Source organism: Mobula birostris, chromosome 7 (assembly GCF_030028105.1).
Source record: "Mobula birostris isolate sMobBir1 chromosome 7, sMobBir1.hap1, whole genome shotgun sequence".
NCBI classification, from domain to species: domain Eukaryota; kingdom Metazoa; phylum Chordata; class Chondrichthyes; order Myliobatiformes; family Myliobatidae; genus Mobula; species Mobula birostris.
The window spans coordinates 3,857,532-3,881,147 of record NC_092376.1 but is presented as its reverse complement, the minus strand read 5'-3'; the positions used below and the strand labels follow the sequence as shown (position 1 = coordinate 3,881,147).

At 46.4% G+C, this 23,616-nt stretch overlaps 1 protein-coding gene across 1 annotated transcript in view; it reads right to left on the bottom strand.

Moving 5' to 3' along the window:
* The window catches only part of rnf169 (ring finger protein 169), a 64,223-nt gene that overhangs the window by 12,226 nt on the left and 28,381 nt on the right, over window positions 1-23,616 (bottom strand). Inside the window, exons 2-5 of the mRNA XM_072262479.1 lie at window positions 21,436-21,512; window positions 7,895-8,059; window positions 5,796-5,914; window positions 2,192-2,291 (exon numbers count right to left, since the gene is read on the bottom strand). Of these exons, the coding sequence (XP_072118580.1) occupies window positions 2,192-2,291; window positions 5,796-5,914; window positions 7,895-8,059; window positions 21,436-21,512 (461 nt within the window). The remainder of the gene's footprint in view (window positions 1-2,191; window positions 2,292-5,795; window positions 5,915-7,894; window positions 8,060-21,435; window positions 21,513-23,616) is intronic.

The window sequence follows — 23,616 nt, the reverse complement described above, 5'->3', positions numbered from 1 at the left end:
TTCCACCGAGATACAACACTGGGCATCACGGGAGGTTGTTCCTGCCTGTGGCCATCGAACTTTGCAGCTCCTCCTGTGGAGGGTTGGATGCCCTGAGCCAATAGGCTGGTCCTGGACTTATTTCCATCTGGCATAGTTTGCATATCGTTGTTTGATTGTTTGTGGTTTTTGTATTGCTATATTTATGCTCTTTTCTTGGTCGATGCAGCTGTAACGAAACCCAATTTCCCTCGCGATCAATAAAGTATATCTATCTAAATAATAAGATGCATTTATAACACAAGTTAAAAAGTAAACAGCATAATGCAACCGGCACTTCAAACATGATGAGACCTAGGTGGTGGCTGGGAGTTCAGCAGTTTTATGGCTTGAGGAATGAACCTGCTTCCCATCCAAACAGTTCTTGTCCTAATGCTAGGGTACCTCATGCCTGATGGTAGGGAGTGAAACAGATTGTTAGACGGATGGGAGGGATCATTGACAATGCTAAAGGCCCTGCTTACCAGCACTCTGGATAAATACCTCTGATGGGTGGGAGAGAGACCCCGATGATCCTCTCAGCAGTGCTCACAATCTCACAATTTCTCACTGTGCTCACAATCTTGCGGTCAGATGCCTTGCGATTCCCGTCCCAGACAGTGATGCAGCTGGTCAGGACACTCTAGACAATGCTCTCGTAAAAATTTGTTAGAATGGGGGGTGGGGGGGGTGGTGTAGGGTGTGCTTCGCTTGTCTCTATCTCCTCCGAAAGTAGAGATATTCCAAACAGGTGGTGTTGAGGGCCCAGGTGAGATCGTCTGTTTTGTGCACTTCCAGAAACGTAGTGCTCCTAACTCTCTCCATAAAGGAGCCGTGCATGTGCAGTGAAGAGTGGTCTGCACCTTCCTAAAGTCCACAATGATCTCTTCGTGCCTTGTCCATGTTGAGACTCAGGTTGTGCTTGCAGCATTCTACCAGCCACTCTACTTTCTCCCTGTACGCAGTCTTGTCGTTGTTGACGAGGCCAAACACTGTTGTGTCATTAGTGAACTTAATGATTCGGTTTGAACTGAATCTAGCATTGCTGTCGTGCGTCAGCAGTGTGGAAAGCAGCGGGCTGAGCACATAGCCCTGGGGGGCACCAGTGCTCGGTGTGATGTTTCTGCCAACACAGTGACTAGGGCCTTTCTGTTAAGAAGTCTAGGATCCAGTACAGCGAGAGAGGTGTTGAGACCCAATGAGGATCCAACTTCTGAGGGATGATCATATTAAACGCCGAGCTGAAGTCAATAAAAAGCATTGTGGCATATGAGGCACCATTTTCCATGTGGGACAGGACGGAATGGAGGACAGAGGCTGTGGCATCATTAGTGGACAGATTTGAGTGATAAGCAAAACTGGGAAGGTTCCCTCCCACATAGCTCATCACTTTTCTATCATCCATGTTCCTAAGAGTTTCTTAAATGTCCCTAATATATCTGCATCTACCAACACCCCTGACAGCACACTCCATGCACCCATCAATCTGCGTAAAAACAAAATCTACCTCCGACATCCCTCCTTATACTTTCCACCAATCACCTTAAAATCACGGCCCTTCTTATTAGCCATTTCCACCCTGGGAAAAAGTCTCTGGCTGTCCACTCTCTCTATGCCTCTTATCACCTTGTACATCTCTATCAAGTCACTTCTCACCTTCCTCTGCTCCAAAGAGAAAAGCTCTAGCCGGCTCAATCTTTCCTCATAAGACATGCTCTCTAGTCCAGGCAGCAGGCTGGTAAATCTCCTATGCACTCTCTCTAAAGCTTTCACAACCTTCCCATAATGAGGTGACCAGAACTGAGCACAATACTCCATGTTATCTAACCAGGACTTTATAGAGCTGCAACATTTCCTCATAGCTCTTGAATTCAGTTCCCCGACTAATGAAGGTTAACACACCATACATCTTCTTAACCACCCTATCAGAATGGGGCCAGAATGGGGCAGTGGGACTGTTTCAGCGAGCTGACATGGGCTCAACAAAAGCAACTGTCTCCTCCTGTGCCACCACCAACCCTGGACTCAATGCTTTCCTATAAATACACTGCCACCATCTGCTTAGGTTGCTTAGTGAATATAGATGCTTCCTACTGAATGCTTATGCCATCAGTGCAGATACAAGTGGAAGTGTGATGCTTCACCCACGGGTAACGGCTGCCAATGAGGTTACCTTGATTCCACTGTCGCCACGAGGTACTACTCTCCGGATCTGGTTATTTTCCACAGGTGTACTCCAACTCCGAGATTCCTCTGAGCTGGCACGAAGCATCCTGCAAACACAAGGTGGAGAGAGTAAGGGGAAAGGAGCTGTCATCACGGGATCTCCCAGTTATACACCGCTCTGTCCATCTATCATACCACACTACCCAAGGTGGTGTCGTCCAGGATCTCCCAGTTATACACCGTCCTGCCCAAGGTGTGTCGTCCAGGATCTACCAGTTATACACTGTCCTGCCCAAGGTGGTGCTGCCCCAGGATCTCCCAGTTATACACCGTCCTGCTCAAGGTGTGTCGTCCAGGATCTACCAGTTATACACTGTCCTGCCCAAGGTGGTGCTGCCCCAGGATCTCCCAGTTTTACACCGTCCTGCCCAAGGTGTGTCATTCCGGGATCTCCCAGTTATACACCGTCCTGCCCAAGGTGTGTCATTCTGGGATCTCCTAGCTATACACTGTCCTGTCCAAGGTTGTGTTGTCCCAGGATCTCCCAGTTATACACTGTCCTGCCCAAGGTGTGTCATTCCGGGATCTACCAGTTATACACTGTCCTGCCCAAGGTTGTGTCTCCCAGTTATACACTGTCCTGCCCAAGGTGGTGTTGTCCCAGGATCTCCCAGTTATACACTGTTCTGCCCAAGGTGGTGGGCATGTGGCCAAGTGGTTAAGACATTGGACTAGCGACCTGAAGGTCGTGAGTTCGAGCCCCAGCCGAGGCAACGTGTTGTGTCCTTGAGCAAAGCACTTAATCACACATTGCTCTGCGACGACGCTGGTGCCAAGTTGTATGGGTTCTAATGCCCTTCCCTTGGACAACATCAGTGTCGTGGAGAGGGGAGACTTGCAGCATGGGCAACTGCTGGTCTTCCATACAACCTTGCCCAGGCCTGCGCCCTGGAGAGTGAAGACTTTCCAGGCGCAGATCCATGGTCTCACAAGACTAACGGATGCCTTTACTTGCCCAAGGTGGTGTTGTTGGGATCTCCCAGTTATACACTGTCCTGCCCAAGGTGGTGTTGATGGGATCTCCCAGTTATACACTACCTTTAACTAGCAAAATGTCAGAAGCACTTAAAGATTAGAGATTAGCTTTATTTATCACAAGTACAGCAAGAACTAGAATTGCTTCAAAAGTAAAGACCTTCAAAGACTATATTTTATTGCAAAACACACAGTGAAATGCATCTTTAGCGTCAACAGCCAGCTCAGTCCAAGCATCAGCTGGGGACAGTCCACAATTGTCACCATGCTTCTGGCCACATAACATGCCCACAACCCACTAACCCTTCCGTGTAGGACTTTGGAATGTGGGAGGAAACTATGTGGTCATGGTGAGAATGTAAAGATGCCTTACAGACAGTGGTGGAATTGAACCCTGATCACTGGCACTGTATAGCATTACACTAACTGCTACACTGCATGCTACCCACCAACATCACTGTGCCATCAAGTGGTGTCATCTCAAGCCCTGAGATCTCTCAGTTATCGTGGTTGTCTGGCATATCCAACAATGACAGGGGACCTGTGCAGGAGAATTTTTAAAGCGGAAAGGCCATTGCAACTGGGGCAGTTCCACTTTCTCAACCTTGGAAGTCCGGGTCCAGTCGTACAAGTAGCCATCACAATCTGGGGTCTTCCTTGGTTGCAGGAATGATCACGGCTTCTTCTGTGCCTTGTCATGCCATTCACTTTCCACAGAGCGTTGCAGAGCTACCTTCCCGGATCTCGCTAGATTTCATCTGTCCAGTCCGCCCAAGTTGACTTCACATGCTAGGACAGGCATGTCCCTAACTCACCGAAATATGAGGCCGCCAGCTACCCTCATCTGGTTAAGCATGTTTCTTGAAGCGGGATATGAACAAAGGTGAGTGAACTGGCCCAGAATGGACATGACAAACCCCTTCACCACAGCTGTTATCCCTTCCTGGACATCCCATTCCCAGTTATGCAGCACTTTTAACTAGCAAAACGTCAAAAAGCACTTCACAGGATCAGCAAACAAGATAAGTCACCCAGACTCTAGAGGAAATATAGTCATAGAACTTTACAGCACAGAAGCAGATGCTGGAAATCTTGAACAACACACACAAAACGCCAGATGATCTCAGCAGGTCAGGCAACATCTATGGAGAGGAATGATGAAGGGTCTCGCTCTGAAATGTCAACTGTTTATTCTCCTCCATAGACGTTACCTGACTTGTTGACTTCCTTCAGCATTTTGAATGTATTGCTGAACTGATTTATTCCCATGTGCTTCTGCTTGGTCCACATTCCTCTAAACCTCTCCTATCCAAGTCCAGTCAAGTCACTTTTTATTGTCATTTCAATCATAACTGCTGGTACAGAACATAGTAAAAATGAGACAATGTTTTTCAGGACCATGGTGCTACATGAAACAACACAAAAACTACACTGAACTACATAAGAAAAAAAACACAAAAACTACACTAGACTACAGTCCTATCCAGGACTGCATAAAGTGCACAAAACAGTGCAGGCACTACAATAAATAATAAACAAGACAATATGCACAGTAGAGGGCAGTAGGTTGGTGTCAAGCCAGGCTTTGGGTATTGAGGAGTCTGATGGCTTGGGGGAAGAAACTATTACATAGTCTGGTCGTGAGACCCTGAATGCTTCGGTGCCTTTTCCCAGATGGCAGGAGGGAGAAGAGTTTATATGAGGGGTGTGTGGGGTCCTTCATAATGCCATATGCCTGTCCAATTTTTTTTTTAATATTGCATTTGTACCTCCCTCTACCACTTCCTCTGGCATTTCCTTCCATACCCACCAACCAGAGCACTCTGTCAAATGCCCTCTCAGTCATTTCCCTCTCACTTTAGCCCTATGCCCTGTTCTTGACTTTCCCGCCTTGGGGGGGGGGGTGAAATACTGCAGCTATTCACCTTATTGATGGACTTAATAATTTTATAAACCTCTGTAAGTCAGTGCCTGGCTTCCTCTGTAGTAGATGGAAGAGGTAAAAGGCTGAAGAAAAAATGAATCTGATAGGAGAGGGAATGGACTATGGGAGAAAGGGAAGGAAGAGGGGAACCAAGTGGAGACAATGGGCAGGAGAGGAGAAGAGAAGAGAAGGGGTGAAATGGAATGGGGAATGGAAAAAGAGAGAAGGAAGGAAGGAGGGGAAATGATCAGAAGTTGGAGAAACTGATGTTCATGCCATCTGGTTGGAGGCTCCCCAGACAGAATATGAAACGTTGCTCCTCTGACCTGAGAGTGGCCTCATCGTGGCGGTACAAGAGACCATGGACCAACATGTCAGAATGAGAACGGGGAGTTGAATTGAAATGGGTAGCCAGCAGTTAATCCTGCATTTTGAGGTGGACAGAGCAAAGGTTCTCAATGAAGTGGTTCCACCATCTGCACTGGGTCTCACCAAGGTCGAGGAGGCTGCAGATTACACTGGTGGCATAGCCGACTTCCAGCACAGAACGGTGAAGGGGGAGTGGTGCCACCCGAGGATTCAGAACAGAGGTTCAGTAATTAAGTGCAGTACATACGTTTACACAACAAGCTAAGGTCAGCTCCTTGTTTACCTCGTGAGGCGACTGGAACAGCTGGAGCTCAGTTTGCCGTTGGCCAATTTCCCCCACTGCCGGGTAGTCACCCGTCTTGCTGGCTCTTCGTTCTCCGAGTCAGACATATTGTCAGCAGCCTATAGAAGGACAGGTAACAGAGAAAATTTACAAGGATGTTGTCAGGACTGAAGGACCTGAGCTTTCAGGAAAGGCTAAATAGGTTAGGACTTTATTCCCTGGAGCATAGGAGCATGAGGGGAGATTTGATAGAGGTATACAAAATTATGAGGGGTACAGGTAGTTTAAGTGCCAACAGACTTTTTCCAGTGAGGTTTGGTGAGACTTGAACTAGAGGTCTTAGGTTACAGATGAAAGGTGAAATATTTAAGGAGAACTTGAGGGGGAACTTCTTCACTCACAGGATGGTGAGAGTGTGGAACGAGCTGCCAGTGGAAGTGGCAAACGCGTGTTTGATTTAAGCATTTAAGAGAAGTTTGGATAGGTACATGGCTGGGAGGAGCATGGAGGGCTATGGTCGAAGTACAGGTTGATGGGACTAGGCAGATTAACAGTTCTGCATAGACTAGATGGGCTGAAGAGCCTGTTTCTATACAGTAGTGTCCTATGACCTTAATGCTTCTCCCTGGATGAACCAAGATAATGAGGGATGAGGGACACACTCCACCACACTTCCAACTTCCCCCTCAATAAAAACATCTGAGCATTCCAAAAAAATACATGAACCAGGAGGAAATTAAGTTGCCCTGGACAACTCATTGGAGACTGATCTGAAGATTGTGGGTTTAAGCCCTGTTCCATAACCCAGACGGACACCTTGCTAGGTCTCTGCAGTCACAGGTGGTACACAAAGGTAAGAAGTTAAACTGAAGCTCTCAGTGCTGGATCCACATGTAAGGCAGTGGGAAGTTTCTCCCTCCCAACACCTACCCATTAACCAATGATATTTAAACAAAACATCTGGTTCTTGCATCATGTTTAAGTTCAGTGCTAAACATCCCATGATGAATAACATGAGAAATTCTGCAGATGCTGGAAATCAGAAGCAACACACACAAAACTGGAAGAACTCTGCAGGTCAGACAGCATCTATGGAGGGGAATAAACAGCCAGCATTTCAGGCTGAAACTGTTCTTCAGCCCATCAGCTGACTCTGCATTCCCCCGTTCCCCTGAAGGTGAACTGAACGTCACTATCATCCCTTTCCTTAGAGAACATAGTACAGTCCCCTTCAGATGTGCTGACATTTTAACCAACTCCAATACCAAGCTAACCCTTCCCTCCCACCTCCCACATAGCCCTCTATTTTTCTTTCGTACTTGTGCTTATCTAAGAGTCTCTTAAATGTTCATAATAGATCTGTCTTTACCACCTACCCTGGCAGGGCATTCCACATACCCACCCTGCTCTGTGTAAAAAAAAAACAGAACTCTGACATTCCCATACTCTTATCCAGTCACCTTAAAATTATGCCCCCTTCTATTTGCTATTTTGGCCCTGAGAAAAAGTCTCCAGCTCGCCAATCTATGCCTCTTTATTATCTTGTACACCTTTATCAAGTCACATCTCATCCTCCTTCACGCCAAAGAAAAAAGTCCTAGTTCACTCAACCTATCCTCAAAAGTCATGCTCCCTAATCCAGGCAGCATCCTGGCAAATCTCCTCTGCCCCCTCTCGAAAGCTTCCACATCCTTCCTACAATGAGGTAGCCAGAACTGAACACGAAATTGCAAGTGTGGTCTAACCAGGGTTCTATAGCGCTATAACATTACGTCACAACTCTTGAACTTAGTTCTCTGACTAATGAAGGCCAACAGAACATACGTCTTCTTCATAACAATAGGACACAGAACACAGAATAACACAGCACAGGAACAGGCCCTTCAGCCCACAAAGTTGCACTGAACCAATTAAATTAGTAATCAAATGGCTAACCAAACTAATCCTTTCTGCCTACACAGTCCACATTCTTCTATTTTCCTCACATTCACGTGCCTATTTAAATCCTATCAACTTGCACAACAACTGCTATGTCCCTGCACGTGTTGTGAACAAAATCTGAAACAGGGACTGGGGGAAAGAGAGAGCTGAATACTCACCAGTTCTCGATTCCATTTCCGTGCCAACTGCTCGTCCCTTTTCAGCTGCTCAGCCACAGTCAGCTTCTTCTTCTCCTGCTCCTGCTCCCCCTCGGCCAGGATGATGTGAATTATCTCTGCCGTGACCGTCTCATCATCCTCCTTCAAGCTCTCCTCCGCCTCAAACTAGAAGGACAGAAGGTTCAAGTCTCAGGCTCCAGATACGAATCAATGTTCCTGTTCCTCCGACTGATCTGGGATGGTGGCTAGGCAGGGGGAAGCTCATCTCCAGCGGACATCAGCCACGGTCGGCATCACTTTACAATGTGAAACGCCTGAATGCAGTAAACTATCTGAAGTGGTATCTTATGATTTTATATTTATTTGTTTAGAGATATGACGTGGAGCAGGCCCTTCCTCAACTAGCTGCGCCATCCAGCAACCCACCTATTTAACCCTAGCCTAATCACAGGACAATTGACAATGACCAATTAGCCTACTAACTGCTATGTCTTTGGACTGTGGGAGGAAACCGGAGCACCTGGAGGACACCCATGCGCTCACAGGAAGAACGTACCAACTCCTTACAGACAGTGCTGGAAATGAGCTCCGAACTCCGATGCCCCCAGCTGCCATGATGGGGAGCCACGTGAGAGATACAGGGACGCACTGAGGAATCATGGTAGCGTGGTGGCGTGTAACACTTTACAGAATCAGCTGTAGATCAGGGTTCAGTTCTCACTGCTGTCTGTAAGGAGTTTGTACGTTCTCCCCATGACCACGTGGGTTTCCTACAGGTGCTCTGGTTTCCTCCCACATTCTGAAGACACACAGGTTATGGTCAGTGAGTTGTGGGCATGATTTGCTGCCCAAAGTGTGCTGACACTTGTGAGCTGCGCAGCAGAATCTGATACAAATGACACATTTCACTGTATGTTCATGTAAGGGGGTTTCCTCTCTTATGTTACTGAGTAGGCTAATTAAAATGGCTACTTTGTTATGTTATACTTGGGAATGCTTCTTTGTTATGTTAAACGCTGAGAAAGTTTTTTGCGCTAGCAGCTTGTTTTGGGTTAGACAGTGATAAGAAAATGTTACAAACCAATAGGGATAGTTGTTATGATTTTGGTGTATCTGGAAGATTTGTATGTGCGGGGTTTTGGGGGAGAAGGTGGGAGAGAGAGACAGAAGATGGACCAGGTGCTGTGAGTCCGCTAACGGGGTTGGACCCCGAGGAGGGCGTTTGGCGAGGAGAGGAGACGGAGACGGACTCGGACTCGTGTGGAGCGTCTGGTCGACCACCGTTGTTGGTTCCAGGCGGCCGGTCGAGGTGGTCCGAGGGGTTGCAGGGTGAAGAAGAAGGGTCCTGAGCTCCAACTGTTTGTGCACGAAGAGATTGAACTTTGATAAGTGTGGCACCTTTTATTTTCCTTTTATATTTCATTCTCTTTTAATTATATAGTTCCAGTAATACCTATAAACTGTAAATCATTTAATCGTATCTGGTGTATTGTCTGTTATTTGGGCGGGATGGGGTACATCACACAGCATCCAAACGAACTAATTACCCAGTTTGGCGGGGCCGAGGGCTGTTTCCCTAGATGACAGCGAGCCGAGTGACCCTGAGGGTGGCCAGGGGGACTACATTGTGGGGCCTTTCGTCCAGAATTGGATCTACTGGTATGCTGTGTGGTTGCCCTTTTTAAATCAGTAATGTGTGTCTCTGTGGGTTATTTGCTGGTTATTGCTGTATGGGTGGTGGGTGAGGTCTTTGTTCGAGTTCAGACTAGCATTGACGAGTTGGAGGTGGAACTCGGGGCTGCCCATGCTGTTGGGAGAGAGAGGAAAGAGTGGTCTGATTTGGAGGTAGTGTCTGCGAATAAATGTTCTAGCTATGGTGGCGTTTGGGATAGTGTCCACCCCAAGAGGGGCGGAGGCATGCAAGACGTGGGCGGAGCGGATCTCTCAGTTGTTAGATGAGTGGCAGTGCTCGGTTGAGGGAGAGTGACAGGGATTGGTTGAAAGTTTGAGTAGGCGGGCCGGTGACAGTGTTAGAGCTGTCAGGTTCACTTACACCATAGTGACAGCTGTCAGTTATTTGAAAGAGGGGGGAAAAGTTTTCAGTGTGTCTTCTCTGGCTAGGAGGGCGGCTAAATTGCTTGCAGTGCCAGGAGGATCATTTCAGGGGGTCAGCCCCTCCTTCAGTTGTTCAGCTGATCAGACAGGTGTCGGGAAACTTAGTGGAGGCCCACCATCTGTTCCCATGGTAACACTGCATTCCCTCACTGTCTGTTCCCCTGGCAACACCACATTCCCTCACCATCTGTTCCCCTGGTAACACCACATTCCCTCACCATCTGTTCTCCTGGTAACACAACACTCCCTCACCGCCTGTTTCTCCTAGTAACATCACACTACCTCACCGCCTGTTCCCCTAGTAACACCACATTCCCTCACCGTCTGTTACCCTGGTAACACTGCATTCTCTCACTGCCTGTTCCCCAGTAGCACCATGCTCCCTCACTGTGTGTTTCCCTGCTAAGACTGCTGTCCCCAACATTGGCCCCCTCCCTCCTCTGTCAGCTCTGCTCTCTCCTATCCCTGTGCCATTTTCCCTCAGCACCTGCCAGCCCTACAGTACAGTTTAAGCTGCAAACCCACCTCGCACTCTACCTTTGAAGGAGACGAATGCCAGAAACTGCACAGCTGTCGTGGAGGAAATCGTGCCTTAAAACAAGCAAATCCAATGCAAGGCAGCTGCATCCTGCATTCTGTGTCCAGCATGGAGAGAGAGAGCTTCACGGTGTTAAACAGAGGGGCGGGCACAAGGTACAGTTGCCTGGCTAGCTGTGGAAGGAAACCAGGTGGTTGGTTCCCCTTCCAGCCCTCCTGCCTCTGCAACTCGGGCCTCTGGCCAAGTGTGCAAGGGACATGCACAGGCTTGCCTCGATCAGATACCGGCCTACGTCTGCAAGCTCAGTAAATATAGAGAACTTCGTTTCAGAAGGACATTAACATAGGAACTAGAGGAACCATTTGTCCTCTCAATTTCTAACACTATTTGAGCACATCGTGGCTAACTGACGCATCAACCACTCACTCTTCATATCCCTTGCGAAATTAAATGTCATCTCACCCTGACAGCCCTCCTTCACCCAGCACACTCATATTTAAGACCATAAGACATAGGAGCACAATGAGGCCATTCAGCCCATTGAGCCTGCTCCACCATTTGATCATGGCTAATTTAAGACCTTAAGATATAGGAGCAGGATATTACTTTCCTCTAAATTCCATTCTCCTCCCTTCTCTCCGTAATCTTTGATGCCTTTACTAATTCTACCAACCTCCACTTTAAATATACCCAATGACTTGGCCTCAACAGTCATCTGTGGCAATGAATTCCACAGATTCACCACTCTCTGGCTAAAGAAGCTTCTCCTCACTTCTGTTCTAAATGGACGTCCCTCTATTCTGAGTCTGTGTCCTCTGGTCCTAGGCTTTTCCACTATAGGAAACATTCTCTCCACATCCACCCTATCTAGGCCTTTCAATAATTGATAGCTTTCAGTGAGATTCCCCTCTCCCCCATCCTTCTAAACTCCAGTGAGTACAGGCTCGGCCATCAAACACTCCTGATATTTTAACCCTTTCATTCCAGAGACCATTCTCCAGAGCTTCCTCTGGACCCTCTCCAATGTTGGCAGATCTTTTCTTAGATAAGGGGCCTAAAATTGCTCACAATTACCAAGTGCAGTCTGACCAGTGCCTTATTGCATCCTTACTTTTGAATTCTAGCCCTCTCAAAATAAATGCTAACATTACCACCTTAGCACCAACTCAACCTGCAAGTTAACCTTCAGGGAATCCTAAATGAAGACTTTGTACCTGATTTTTTAACATCCTCTCCATTTAGAAAACAATCCTCACCCTTATTCCTTTTACCTAAGTGTATGACCATACACTTTCCAACACTATATTCCATCTGTCACTTCTTTGCCCATTCTTCTAATCTAAGTTGTTCTGCAGACTCCCTGCTTCTTCTACACTACCTGCCCCTCCATCTATCTTCAAATCGTCCCCAAACTTGGCCATAAAGCCATCAATTCTGTCATCAATGGTAGAGAGCCCTGCTGCTCTCTGGATTGGATTAAGTAGTTCTCCTCAACTTTTTAGACCTAGTGCCAACTCGGTCCAATTTACGCGTCCCCAGGGTGTGACCCCACACACCTTCCAAGTGGTTTACACACTGAATTGTGTCTCCTTCATGTATCTAGATAAACGGAAACATTTAATCACCTGCTGGATTGTTCCTCTGCACCGCTGCGATTGTGACTAATGATTTACCTACATGGTTTCTGATGTCAGCAATCCATATTGTACACTACAGTTATTTGTCTGGATTCATTTGACAGCAGCTCCGAAACCTGTGCCTTAACCATCACGCAGGACAAGAGTTTCTGGCACAGGAGAACACCACCACCTGAGTGTTCCCCTCCAAGTTCAAACCCCGCTTTAAATATACTCAATAAGGGGCAGAGGGAGAAAAACAATATTAATAATAATAAATAAATAAATAAATAACGGATGGGGTACGAAGGGAAGGTGGGGCATTAACGGAAGTTTATTCATTTATTATTATTAATTTTCTTTTCTCTCTCTCTCCTTTTTCTCCCTCTGTCCCTCTGACTATACTCCTTGCCCATCCTCTGGGCTTCCCCCCCCCCCTTTTCTTTCTCCCTGGGCCTCCTGTCCCATGATCCTCTCATATGCCTTTTGTCAATCACCTGTCCAGCTCTTGGCTCCTTCCCTCCCCCTCCTGTCTTCTCCTATCATTTTGGATCTCCCCCTCCCCCTTTCAAATCTCTTACTAGCTCTTCTTTCAGTTAGTCCTGACGAAGGGTCTCGGCCTGAAACGTCGACTGTACCTCTTCCTAGAGATGCTGCCTGGCCTGTTGCGTTCACTGGCAACTTTTAAGTGTGTTAGTCTTTGGAGCAGCTCAGTTGTCTTAGTCTACTACTAAAAGTGCTCCTCTGTTCAGCCAAGATGGCATGCAGAGGGTGAGAAACATTGTCCAGGATTGCCAGGATTTTCTGTAGGGTCCTTTGTTCTACCACAGTCTCCAGTGTGTCCAGTTTGACTCCTGTAACAGAGCCAGCCTTTCTAATCAGTTTATTGAGCCTGTTGGCATCACCCGTGTTGATGCCATTGCCCCAGCACACCACCACATAGAAGACTGTACCTGTGACAACAGACCGGTAGGACATGTGAGGGAGAGACAGGCAGGGCAGACCAAGGAGAATCGGTTGATGTGGTGTACTTGGATTTTCAGAAGGCCTTTGACAAAGTGCCACATGAGGCTGCTTAACAACCTACGAGCCCGTCATATTACAGGAAAGATTCTAGCATGGATAAAGCAGTGTGTGCAACAAGTGGGAATAAAGGGAGGCTTTTCTGGTTGGCTGCCGGTGACTAGTGGTGTTGGGGCAGATTCTTTTTACATTATATGTCAATGATTTGGATGATGGACTTTGTTGCAAATTTCAGACAATATGAAGATAGGTGGAGGGGCAGGAGGTTTTGAGGAAGTAGAGAGGCTACAGAAGGACAGACAGATTAGGAGAATGGGCAAAGAAATGGCAGATGGATTATAGTGTCCGGAAGTGAATGGTCATGCACTTTGGTAGAAAACATGAAAGGGTTGACTACTTTCTAAATGGAGAGAAAATACAAAGAACTGAGGAACAAAGGGACTTGGGAGTCCTCGTGCAGGATTACCTAAAGATTAATTTGAAGATTGAGTCTGTGGTGAAGAAGGCAAATGCTCTATTAACATTCGTTTAAAGAAGACTAGAATATAAAAGCAAGGATGTAATGTTGAGATTTTATAAAGCACTGGTGAGGCCTCACTTGGAGTACTGTCAGCAGGTTTGGGCCCATTATCTTAAAAAGGATGTGCTCAAATTGGAGAGGGTTCAAAGGAAATGGAATATAAGGTAGCAAAAGTGAGTGGGAAGTTGGATGACTGAGAAGCTTTTAAAATCCAACAAAAGGCAACTTAAAAAGCTATAAGAAGGGAAAAGATGAAATATGAGGGTAAACTAGCCAATAATATAAAGCAGGATACCAAAAGCTTTTTCAGAGTAAAAGGGAGGTGAAAATTGATATTGGACCACTGGAAAATGATGCTGGTGAGGTAGGAATGGGGGACAAAGGAATGACAGATGAACTTAATGGGTACTTTGCATCTGTCTTCACTGCGGAAGACAATAGCAGTGTGCCAGAGGTCCATAAGTGTCAGGGAGCAGGAATGAGTGCCACTGCTATTACAAAGGTCTTGAGGTGGATAAGATAGACTATATCCCAGAGTCCTGAGAGTGGTTGCTGAACACATAATGGATGCACTGATCATGATCTTTCAAGAATCACTTGACTCTAGCACAGTTCCGGAAGACTGGAAGATTGCAAATGTCACTCCACTCTTTATGAAGGGAGGAAGGCAAAAAGAAATGAAATTATAGGCCAGTTAGCCTAACCTCAGTGTTTGGGAAAGTGTTGGAGTCTATTATCAAAGATGGGGTTTCAAGGTACTTGGAGACTAATGATAAAATAAGTCAAAGTCACCATGGTTTCTGTGAAAAGAAATCTTGCCTGATAAATCTGTTGGAGTCCTTAGAGGAAAGTAACAAGCAGGGTGGACAAAGGAGAGGCAGTGGATTTCATTTACTTAGATTTTCAGAAGGCATTTGATAAGGTGCCACACGTGAATCTGCTTAACAAGATAATATCTTATGGCGTTACAGGAAAGATACTGACATAGATAGCAGAATGGCTAATAGGCAGGAGGCAGCGAGTGGGAATAAAAGGGGCCTTTGCTGGTTGGCTGTCGGTGACAAGTGGTGTTCCCCAGGGTTCAGTATTGTGTTCACTACTTTTCACAATGTTTGTCAATGATTTAAATATTGGAATTGATGGCTTTGTGGCCAAGTTTGCGGATGATACGAAGATAGGTGGAAGGGGTACGCAGAGCTGAAGAAGCAATGCGATTGCAGCAGGACTTAGACAAATTAAGAGAATGGACAAAAGAGTGCCAGATGGAATACAGTGTTGGGAAATGTATGATAATGCATTTTGGTGAAAGGAAAAACAGTGTGGACTATTATCTAAATGGGGAGAAGGTTCAAACATCAGAGGTGCAGAGGCACTTAGGAGTCCTCGTGGAAGACTCCCAGAAGGTTAATTTACAGGTTGAGTCAGTGGTAAAGAAGGCAAATGCAATGTTGGCATTTATTTCAAGGGGAATAGAATGTAAGAGCAAGGAGATAATGCTGAGCCTTTATAAGACACTTGTCAGGCCACAGTATAGTCAGCAGTTTGGGTTCCATATCTCAGAAAGGACGTGTTGTCATTGTACAGAGTCCAGAGGAGATTCACAAGGATGATTCTGGAAAAGAAGGGGTTAACATATGAGGAGTGTTTAGCAGCTTTGGACCCCTACTCACTGAAATTTAGAAAAATGAAGGGGGATCTAATTGAAACCTACCGAATGTTGAAAGGACTAGATAGATGTGGAGAAGATGTTTCCTATGGTGGGGGTATCCAGAACTAGAGGTCACAACCTCAAAACAGAGGTAAGGAGGAATTTTTTTTAGCCAGAGAGTAGTAAATCTTTGGACTCCTCTGCCAGACTGCAGTGGAAGCATCAAAGGATATGGTGAGAAGGCAGGTGTATGGGGTTGAGTGGGATCTGAGATCAGCCATGATGAAATAGCTAAGCAGATTTGATGGGCCAAATGGCCTAATTCTGCTGCTATATCTTATGGTCTTATACAACTTCAACAAAACTCCAACTGGAAAAATGGGCTGAAAATGGCAGATGGAGTTTACTGCAGACAGGTGTGAGGCGTTTCACTTTGGGAGGACGATCCACGGTAAGGAGTTGCACAGTGAGCAATAGGGCACTGAGGAGTGTGGTACAACAGAGGGATCTGAGAATCCAGATCCATAATTCCTTGAAAGTGGCATCATAGGTAAGTAGGGTTGTAAAGAGAGCATCTGGCACACTGACCTTCTTAAATCATAGTACTGAGTACAGGAGCTGGGACATTATAAGACATTGGCGAGGCCAAATTTTAAGTATTGTGTGTAGTTCTGGCCACCTACCAACAGGGAAGATATGAAGGTTGCAACAGCAGAGAGAAAATTTATTGGACTTGAGGACCTGAGGGAATGGTTGAATAGATTCAGACATTTTCCACTGAGGTTGGAAGAGACTAGAGGAGGTCATAGGTTAAGGGTGAAAGGTGAAATATTTAAAATGAACCTGAGGGGGCTCTTGTTCACTCAGAAGGTGGTAAGAGTGTTAAATGAGCTGCCAGTGTAGTGGTGGATGCGGGTTTGATTTCAACATTTCATACAAGGCTGGATAAGCACAGGGATCTGAGGAGTATCAAGTATCAATGGAAAAGGATAGAATCAAAGAGCACAGGAAAATTTTTAATTGGGGAAAGGCAAATTATGAGGCTATAAGGCTAGAACTTGCGGGTGTGAATTGGGATGATGTTTTTGCAGGGAAATGTACTATGGACATGTGGTTGATGTTTAGAGATCTCTTGCGGGATGTAAGGGATAAATTTGTCCCAGTGAGGAAGATAAAGAATGGTAGGGTGAAGGAACCATGGGTGACAAGTGAGGTGGAAAATCTAGTCAGGAGGAAGAAGGCAGCATACATGAGGTTTAGGAAGCAAGGATCAGCTGGGTCTATTGAGGAATATAGGGAAGCAAGGAAGGAGCTTGAGAAGGGGCTGAGAAGAGCAAGAAGGGGGCATGAGAAGGCCTTGGCAAGTAGGGTAAAGGAAAACCCCAAGGCATTCTTCAATTATGTGAAGAAAAAAAGGATGACAGGAGTGAAGGTAGGACCAATTAGAGATAAAGGTGGGAAGATGTGCCTGGAGGCTGTGGAAGTGAGTGAGATCCTCAATGAATACTTCTCTTTGGTATTCACCAATGAGAGGGAACTTGATGATGGTGAGGACAATATGAGTGAGGTTGATGTTCTGGAGCATGCTGATATTAAGGGAGAGGAGGTGTTGGGAGTTGTTAAAATACATTAGGACAGATAAGTACTCGGGGCCTGACGGAATATTCCCCAGGCTGCTCCACGAGGCGAGAGAAGAGATTGCTGAGCCTCTGGCTAGGATCTTTATGTCCTTGTTGTCCACGGAAACGGTACCGGAGGATTGGAGGGAGGCGAATGTTGTTCCCTTGTTCAAAAAAGGTAGTAGGGATAGTCCGGGTAATTACAGACCAGTGAGCCTTACGTCTGTGGTGGGAAAGCTGTTGGAAAAGATTCTTAGAGATAGGATCTACAGGCATTTAGAGAATCATGGTCTGATCAGGGACAGTCAGCATGGCTTTGTGAAGGGCAGATCATGTCTAACAAGCCTGATAGAGTTCTTCGAGGAGGTGACCAGGTATATAGATGAGGGTAGTGCAGTGGATGTGATCTATATGGATTTTAGTAAGGCATTTGACAAGGTTCCACACGGTAGACTTATTCAGAAAGTTAGAAGGCATGGGATCCAGGGAAGTTTGGCCAGGTGGATTCAGAATTGGCTTGCCTGCAGAAGGCAGAGGGTGGTGGTGGAGGGAGTACATTCAGATTGGAGGATTGTGACTAGTGGTGTCCCACAAGGATCGCTTCTTGGACCTCTACTTTTCGTGATTTTTATTAACGACCTGGATGTGGGGGTAGAAGGGTGGGTTGGCAAGTTTGCAGACGACACAAAAGTTGGTGGTGTTGTAGATAGTGTAGAGGATTGTCAAAGATTGCAGAGAGACATTGATAGGATGCAGAAGTGGGCTGAGAAGTGGCAGATGGAGTTCAACCCGGAGAAGTGTGAGGTGGTACACTTTGGAAGGATAAACTCCAAGGCAGAGTACAAAGTAAATGGCAGGATACTTGGTAGTGTGGAGGAGCAGAGGGATCTGGGGGTACATGTCCACAGATCCCTGAAAGTTGCCTCACAGATAGATAGGGTAGTTAAGAAAGCTTAAGGGGTGTTAGCTTTCATAAGTCGAGGGATGGAGTTTAAGAGTCGCGATATAATGATGCAGCTCTATAAAACTCTGGTTAGGCCACACTTGGAGTACTGTGTCCAGTTCTGGTCACCTCACTATAGGAAGGATGTGGAAGCATTGGAAAGAGTACAGAGGAGATTTACCAGGATGCTGCCTGGTTTAGAAAGTATGCATTATGATCAGAGATTAAGGGAGCTAGGGCTTTACTCTTTGGAGAGGAGGAGGATGAGAGGAGACATGATAGAGGTGTACAAGATAATAAGAGGAATAGATAGAGTGGATAGCCAGCGCCTCTTCCCCAGGGCACCACTGCTCAATACAAGAGGACGTGGCTTTAAGGTAAGGGGTGGGAAGTTCAAGGGGGACATTAGAGGAAGGTTTTTTACTCAGAGAGTGGTTCGTGCGTGGAATGCACTGCCTGAGTCAGTGGTGGAGGCAGATACACTAGTGAAGTTTAAGAGACTACTAGACAGGTATATGGAGGAATCTAAGGTGGGGGGTTATATGGGAGGCAGGGTTTGAGGGTCGGTACAACATTGTGGGCCAAAGGGCCTGTACTGTGCTGTACTATTCTATGTTCTATGTTCATTTATTGTCATTCAACTGTATATGTGTATACTGCCAAACAAAACAATGTTCTTCCAGACTGAGGTGCATAGCATGGTACATAGAACTCACACACAATATATAAAGTAACATTACCGCAAATAAAATATATTTCAGAAGATTGACAGTATAATGCTACTGGCACTTCATGCGTGATGAGACCTGGGTGGTGGGAAGGAGTTCAGTAGTCTTATGGGTCTGGGGGAAGAAGCCGTTTCCCATCCTAACAGTTCTTGTCCTAATGCTATGGTATCCCGTCTGGTAGTGGGGGGGGAGGGGTCAAAGAGATTGTTGGACAGAGGGGAGGGTTCATTGACAATGCTAAGGGCCCTGCATACAGAGTGCTCCTGAGAAATACCTCTAATGCGTGGAAGAAAGACTTCGATGATCCTCTCAGCAGTGCTCACAATGCTTTGTAGGGACTGGCAGTCAGATGCCTTGTAATTCCTGTACCAGACAGTGATGTAGCTGGTCAGGACACTCTTGATGACACTCCTGTAAAAACTGGTAAGGATGAGGGAAAGGGAATCTCACTTGTCGCAATCTCTCAGGAAGTGGAGATGTTGCTGAGCTTTCTTGACCAAAGTGGTGGTGTTGAGGGATCAGGTGAGATCATTTGCTCATTGGACCATATATAAAGGCGGATAAATCCCCAGGGCCAGATGGTCTGCATCCCAGAGTGCTTAAGGAAGTAGCCCAAGAAATAGTGGATGCATTAGTGATAATTTTTCAAAACTCTTTAGATTCTGGACTAGTTCCTGAGGATTGGAGGGTGGCTAATGTAACCCCACTTTTTAAAAAAGGAGGGAGAGAGAAACCAGGGAATTATAGACCGGTTAGCCTAACATCGGTGGTGGGGAAACTGCTAGAGTCAGTTATCAAAGATGTGGTAACAGCACATTTGGAAAGCGGTGAAATCATCGGACAAAGTCAGCATGGATTTGTGAAAGGAAAATCACGTCTGACTAATCTCATAGAATTTTTTGAGGATGTAACTAGTAGAGTGGATAGGGGAGGACCAGTGGATGTGGTATATTTGGATTTTCAAAAGGCTTTTGACAAGGTCCCACACAGGAGATTACTGTGCAAACTTAAAGCACACGGTATTGGGGGTAAGGTATTGATGTGGATAGAGAATTGGTTGGCAGACAGGAAGCAAAGAGTGGGAATAAACGGGACCTTTTCAGAATGGCAGGCAGTGACTAGTGGGGTACCGCAAGGCTCAGTGCTGGGACCCCAGTTGTTTACAATATATATTAATGACTTGGATGAGGGAATTAAATGCAGCATCTCCAAGTTTGCGGATGACACGAAGCTGGGCGGCAGTGTTAGCTGTGAGGAGGATGCTAAGAGGATGCAGGGTGACTTGGATAGGTTAGGTGAGTGGGCAAATTCATGGCAGATGCAATTTAATGTGGATAAATGTGAAGTTATCCACTTTGGTGGCAAAAACAGGAAAACAGATTATTATCTGAATGGTGGCCGATTAGGAAAAGGGGAGGTGCAACGAGACCTGGGTGTCATTATACACCAGTCATTGAAAGTGGGCATGCAGGTACAGCAGGCGGTGAAAAAGGCAAATGGTATGCTGGCATTTATAGCAAGAGGATTCGAGTACAGGAGCAGGGAGGTACTACTGCAGTTGTACAAGGCCTTGGTGAGACCACACCTGGAGTATTGTGTGCAGTTTTGTTCACCTAATCTGAGGAAAGACATCCTTGCCATGGAGGGAGTACAAAGAAGGTTCACCAGATTGATTCCTGGGATGGCAGAACTCTCATATGATGAAAGACTGGATGAACTAGGCTTATACTCGTTGGAATTTAGAAGATTGAGGGGGGATCTGATTGAAACGTATAAAATCCTAAAGGGATTGGACAGGCTAGATGCAGGAAGATTGTTCCCGATGTTGGGGAAGTCCAGAACGAGGGGTCACAGTTTGAAGATAAAGGGGAAGCCTTTTAGGACCGAGATTAGGAAAAACTTCTTCACACAGAGAGTGGTGAATCTGTGGAATTCTCTGCCACAGGAAACAGGTGAGGCCAGTTCATTGGCTATATTTAAGAGGGAATTAGATATGGCCCTTGTGGCTAAGGGGATCAGGGGGTATGGAGGGAAGGCTGGTACAAGGTTCTGAGTTGGATGATCAGCCATGATCATACTGAATGGCGGTGCAGGTGCAGGCTCGAAGGGCCGAATGGCCTACTCCTGCACCTATTTTCTATGTTTCTATAGTCCAGGTGCAGGTCAATGGGACTAGGCAGAATAACAGTTGGACACGGAATAGACAGGCCAAAGGAGCTGTTTCTGTGCTGTAGTGCTCTATGACTCTATGATTACAAACCTAACTATTGGTGCTGCCTTCTGGAGTTCACTCGGTGGAAGACAGGCTGATTTGTGTGCAGTTGCAGACTGCTACGGGCTTGTTCTTGCCAACAAAATTCATGGATTCAGGGACTTGAGCTATTTTATATATTTTCTGTGTGAGTGTATATTTACTGTTATCTGATATGCACTATTTGTGCCCTGTGCTGTGTGTGATTGTTGGTAGTGTTTTGCACCATGGCCCCAGAGTAACGCTGTTTCATTTGCTGTATTCATAGGTATTTATGTATGGTGAAATGACAAATAAACTTGAACATGAATTCAAATGCTATTCTGCCATCAGGTCAGAAGCGGACAAGATCAATCTGCATTTGGAATCTGGCATGAATTCAATCTGCAACTTCATGGCTCTTCAATCCGATGTCAGAACAGTGTGCACCCTCCAGAATATCCTGCAACAGTGCACCTGACCCAGGGTCAACCACCCTGAGAGCAACGCGCCATCACCCGCCTGTCCTCTAAACAATGGCAGTAGCCAAAAGGGCAGTACCTGTCCAAGTTGGTTCTCAAACTCGTCGCGGACGTCGGCGGCTTTACTCAACACCAGCGGAGTACGGAACACGGGCTCTGCAAAGCAGAAGGTGAAAAAGGCAAACTCACTTAGGCTGAAGCCAACTCCCATCTCAAGCAGCTCAAGGAATAAGCCCACTTAACCACAGAATAACACAGAACAAGAGACTTCAATGCCGGCTTTCTGAACAACTTGCCAGTTAGTCCAATCCACCATTCTTTCCACGTCATCCTGTATATTGTACCTTCAAGTATTCAATGCTATAGCTTAGTACAAGTCCTTCTGCCCACAATGTTTTGCCGACCTTTTAACCCACTCCAAAGTCAATCTAACCATTCCCTCCCACATAGCCCTCCATTTTTACATAAGAAACAGGAGTAGTCATTTGACCCGTCGAGCCTGCTCCGCCATTCACTAAGATCATGGCCTATCTGACCATGGACGAATCTCCATCTACCTGGCTTTTTCCCATAACCCTTAATTCCCCTACTATGCAAAAATCTATCCAAACTTGTCTTAAATATATGTACTGAGGCAGCCTCCACTGCTTCATTGGACTGAGAATTCCACAGATTCACCACTCTTTGGGACAAGCAGTTCCTCCTCATCTCCATCCTAAATTTACTCCCCCGAATCTTGTGGCTATGTCCCCTAGATCTAGTCTCAGCTACCAGTGGAAACAACTTTCCTGCCTCTATCTTATCTATCCCTTTCATAAGATTTTCATAAGACGTTTCTATAAGATTACCTCTCATTCTTCTGAATTCCAACGAGTACAGACCCAGGTAACTCAATCTCTCCTCGTAGCTTAAACCCCTCATCTCTGGAATCTGGTGAACCGCCTCAAGTAAGACCAGAACTGCATGCAGTACTCCAGGTGCAGCCTCACCAGTACCCAGTATAGTTGCTGCATAACCTTCCTGCTCTTAAATTCAATCCTCATAGCAATGAAGACCAACATTCCATTTGCCTCTTGATAGCCTGCTGCACCTGCAAAACAACCTTTTATACAGTAATTCACACACAAGCACTCCCAAGTCCATCTGCACAGCAGCATGCTACAATCTTTTACCATTTATCTCCATAATCTGATCTTCCATTTTCCCTTTCAGAGTGGATGACTTCACATTTACCAACATTGTATTCATCTTGACAGTAGAGAAGGCTGTGGATAGACATATCAGAATGGGAATGGGACATGGAAATAAAATGTGTGGCCACTGGGAGATCTTGCTTTCTCCGGCGGACAGAGTGTAGGTGTTCAGCATAACAGTCTCCCAGCCTGCGTCGGGTCACGCAAATATATAGAAGGCCACATCGGGAGCACCAGACGCAGTATATCACCCCAGCCAACTCACAGGTGAAGTGTCACCTCACCTGGAAGGACTGTCTGGGGCCCTGAATGGTGGTGAGGGAGGAAGTGTAAGGGCATGTGTAGCACTTGTTCTGCTTACAAGGATAAGTGCCGGGAGGGAGATCGGTGGGAAGGGACGGGGGGGGGCGAATGGACAAGGGAGTCGCGTAGGGAGCGATCCCTATGGAAAGCGGTGGCGGGGGGAGGGAAAGATGTGCTTAGTGGCTTAGTGGTGGATCCCACTGGAGGTGGCGGAAGTTATGGAGAATTATATGTTGGACCCGGAGGCTGGTGGGGTGGTAAGTGAGGACTAGGGGAATCCTATTCCTAGTGGGGTGGCGGGAGAATGGGGTGACAACAGATTTGCGTGAAATGGGAGAGATGCGTTTTGAGAGCAGAGTTGATGGTGGAGGAAGGGAAACCCCTTTTTTCAAAAAAGGAGGATATCTCCTTCGTCCTGGAATAAAAAGCCTCATCCTGAGAGCAGATGCAGCGGAGACGGAGGAATTGCGAGTAGAGGAATAGTCCAAGTAGCTGTGAGAGTCCATAGGCTTATAGTGTCTATCCCAGCATGTGAAGACAGTCTCCGGCGGATTGAACGGACGAGACCAATGTAAGGTCCAACGGTCAAGAAGGCGGTCTCTGCAAGCGTCGTGGAACGTGTAGAGCAGGACAAGACACAGAAGACGTCCTGGTCATCCACTGCGCCTAGTCCCATCTCCAGCCGTCTAGACTCTGTTTTGCCACTGGATCCAGATGGGAATTGGGAAGCCAGAGTGAGGCTGACGCTGCGCAACTCTCCCTCA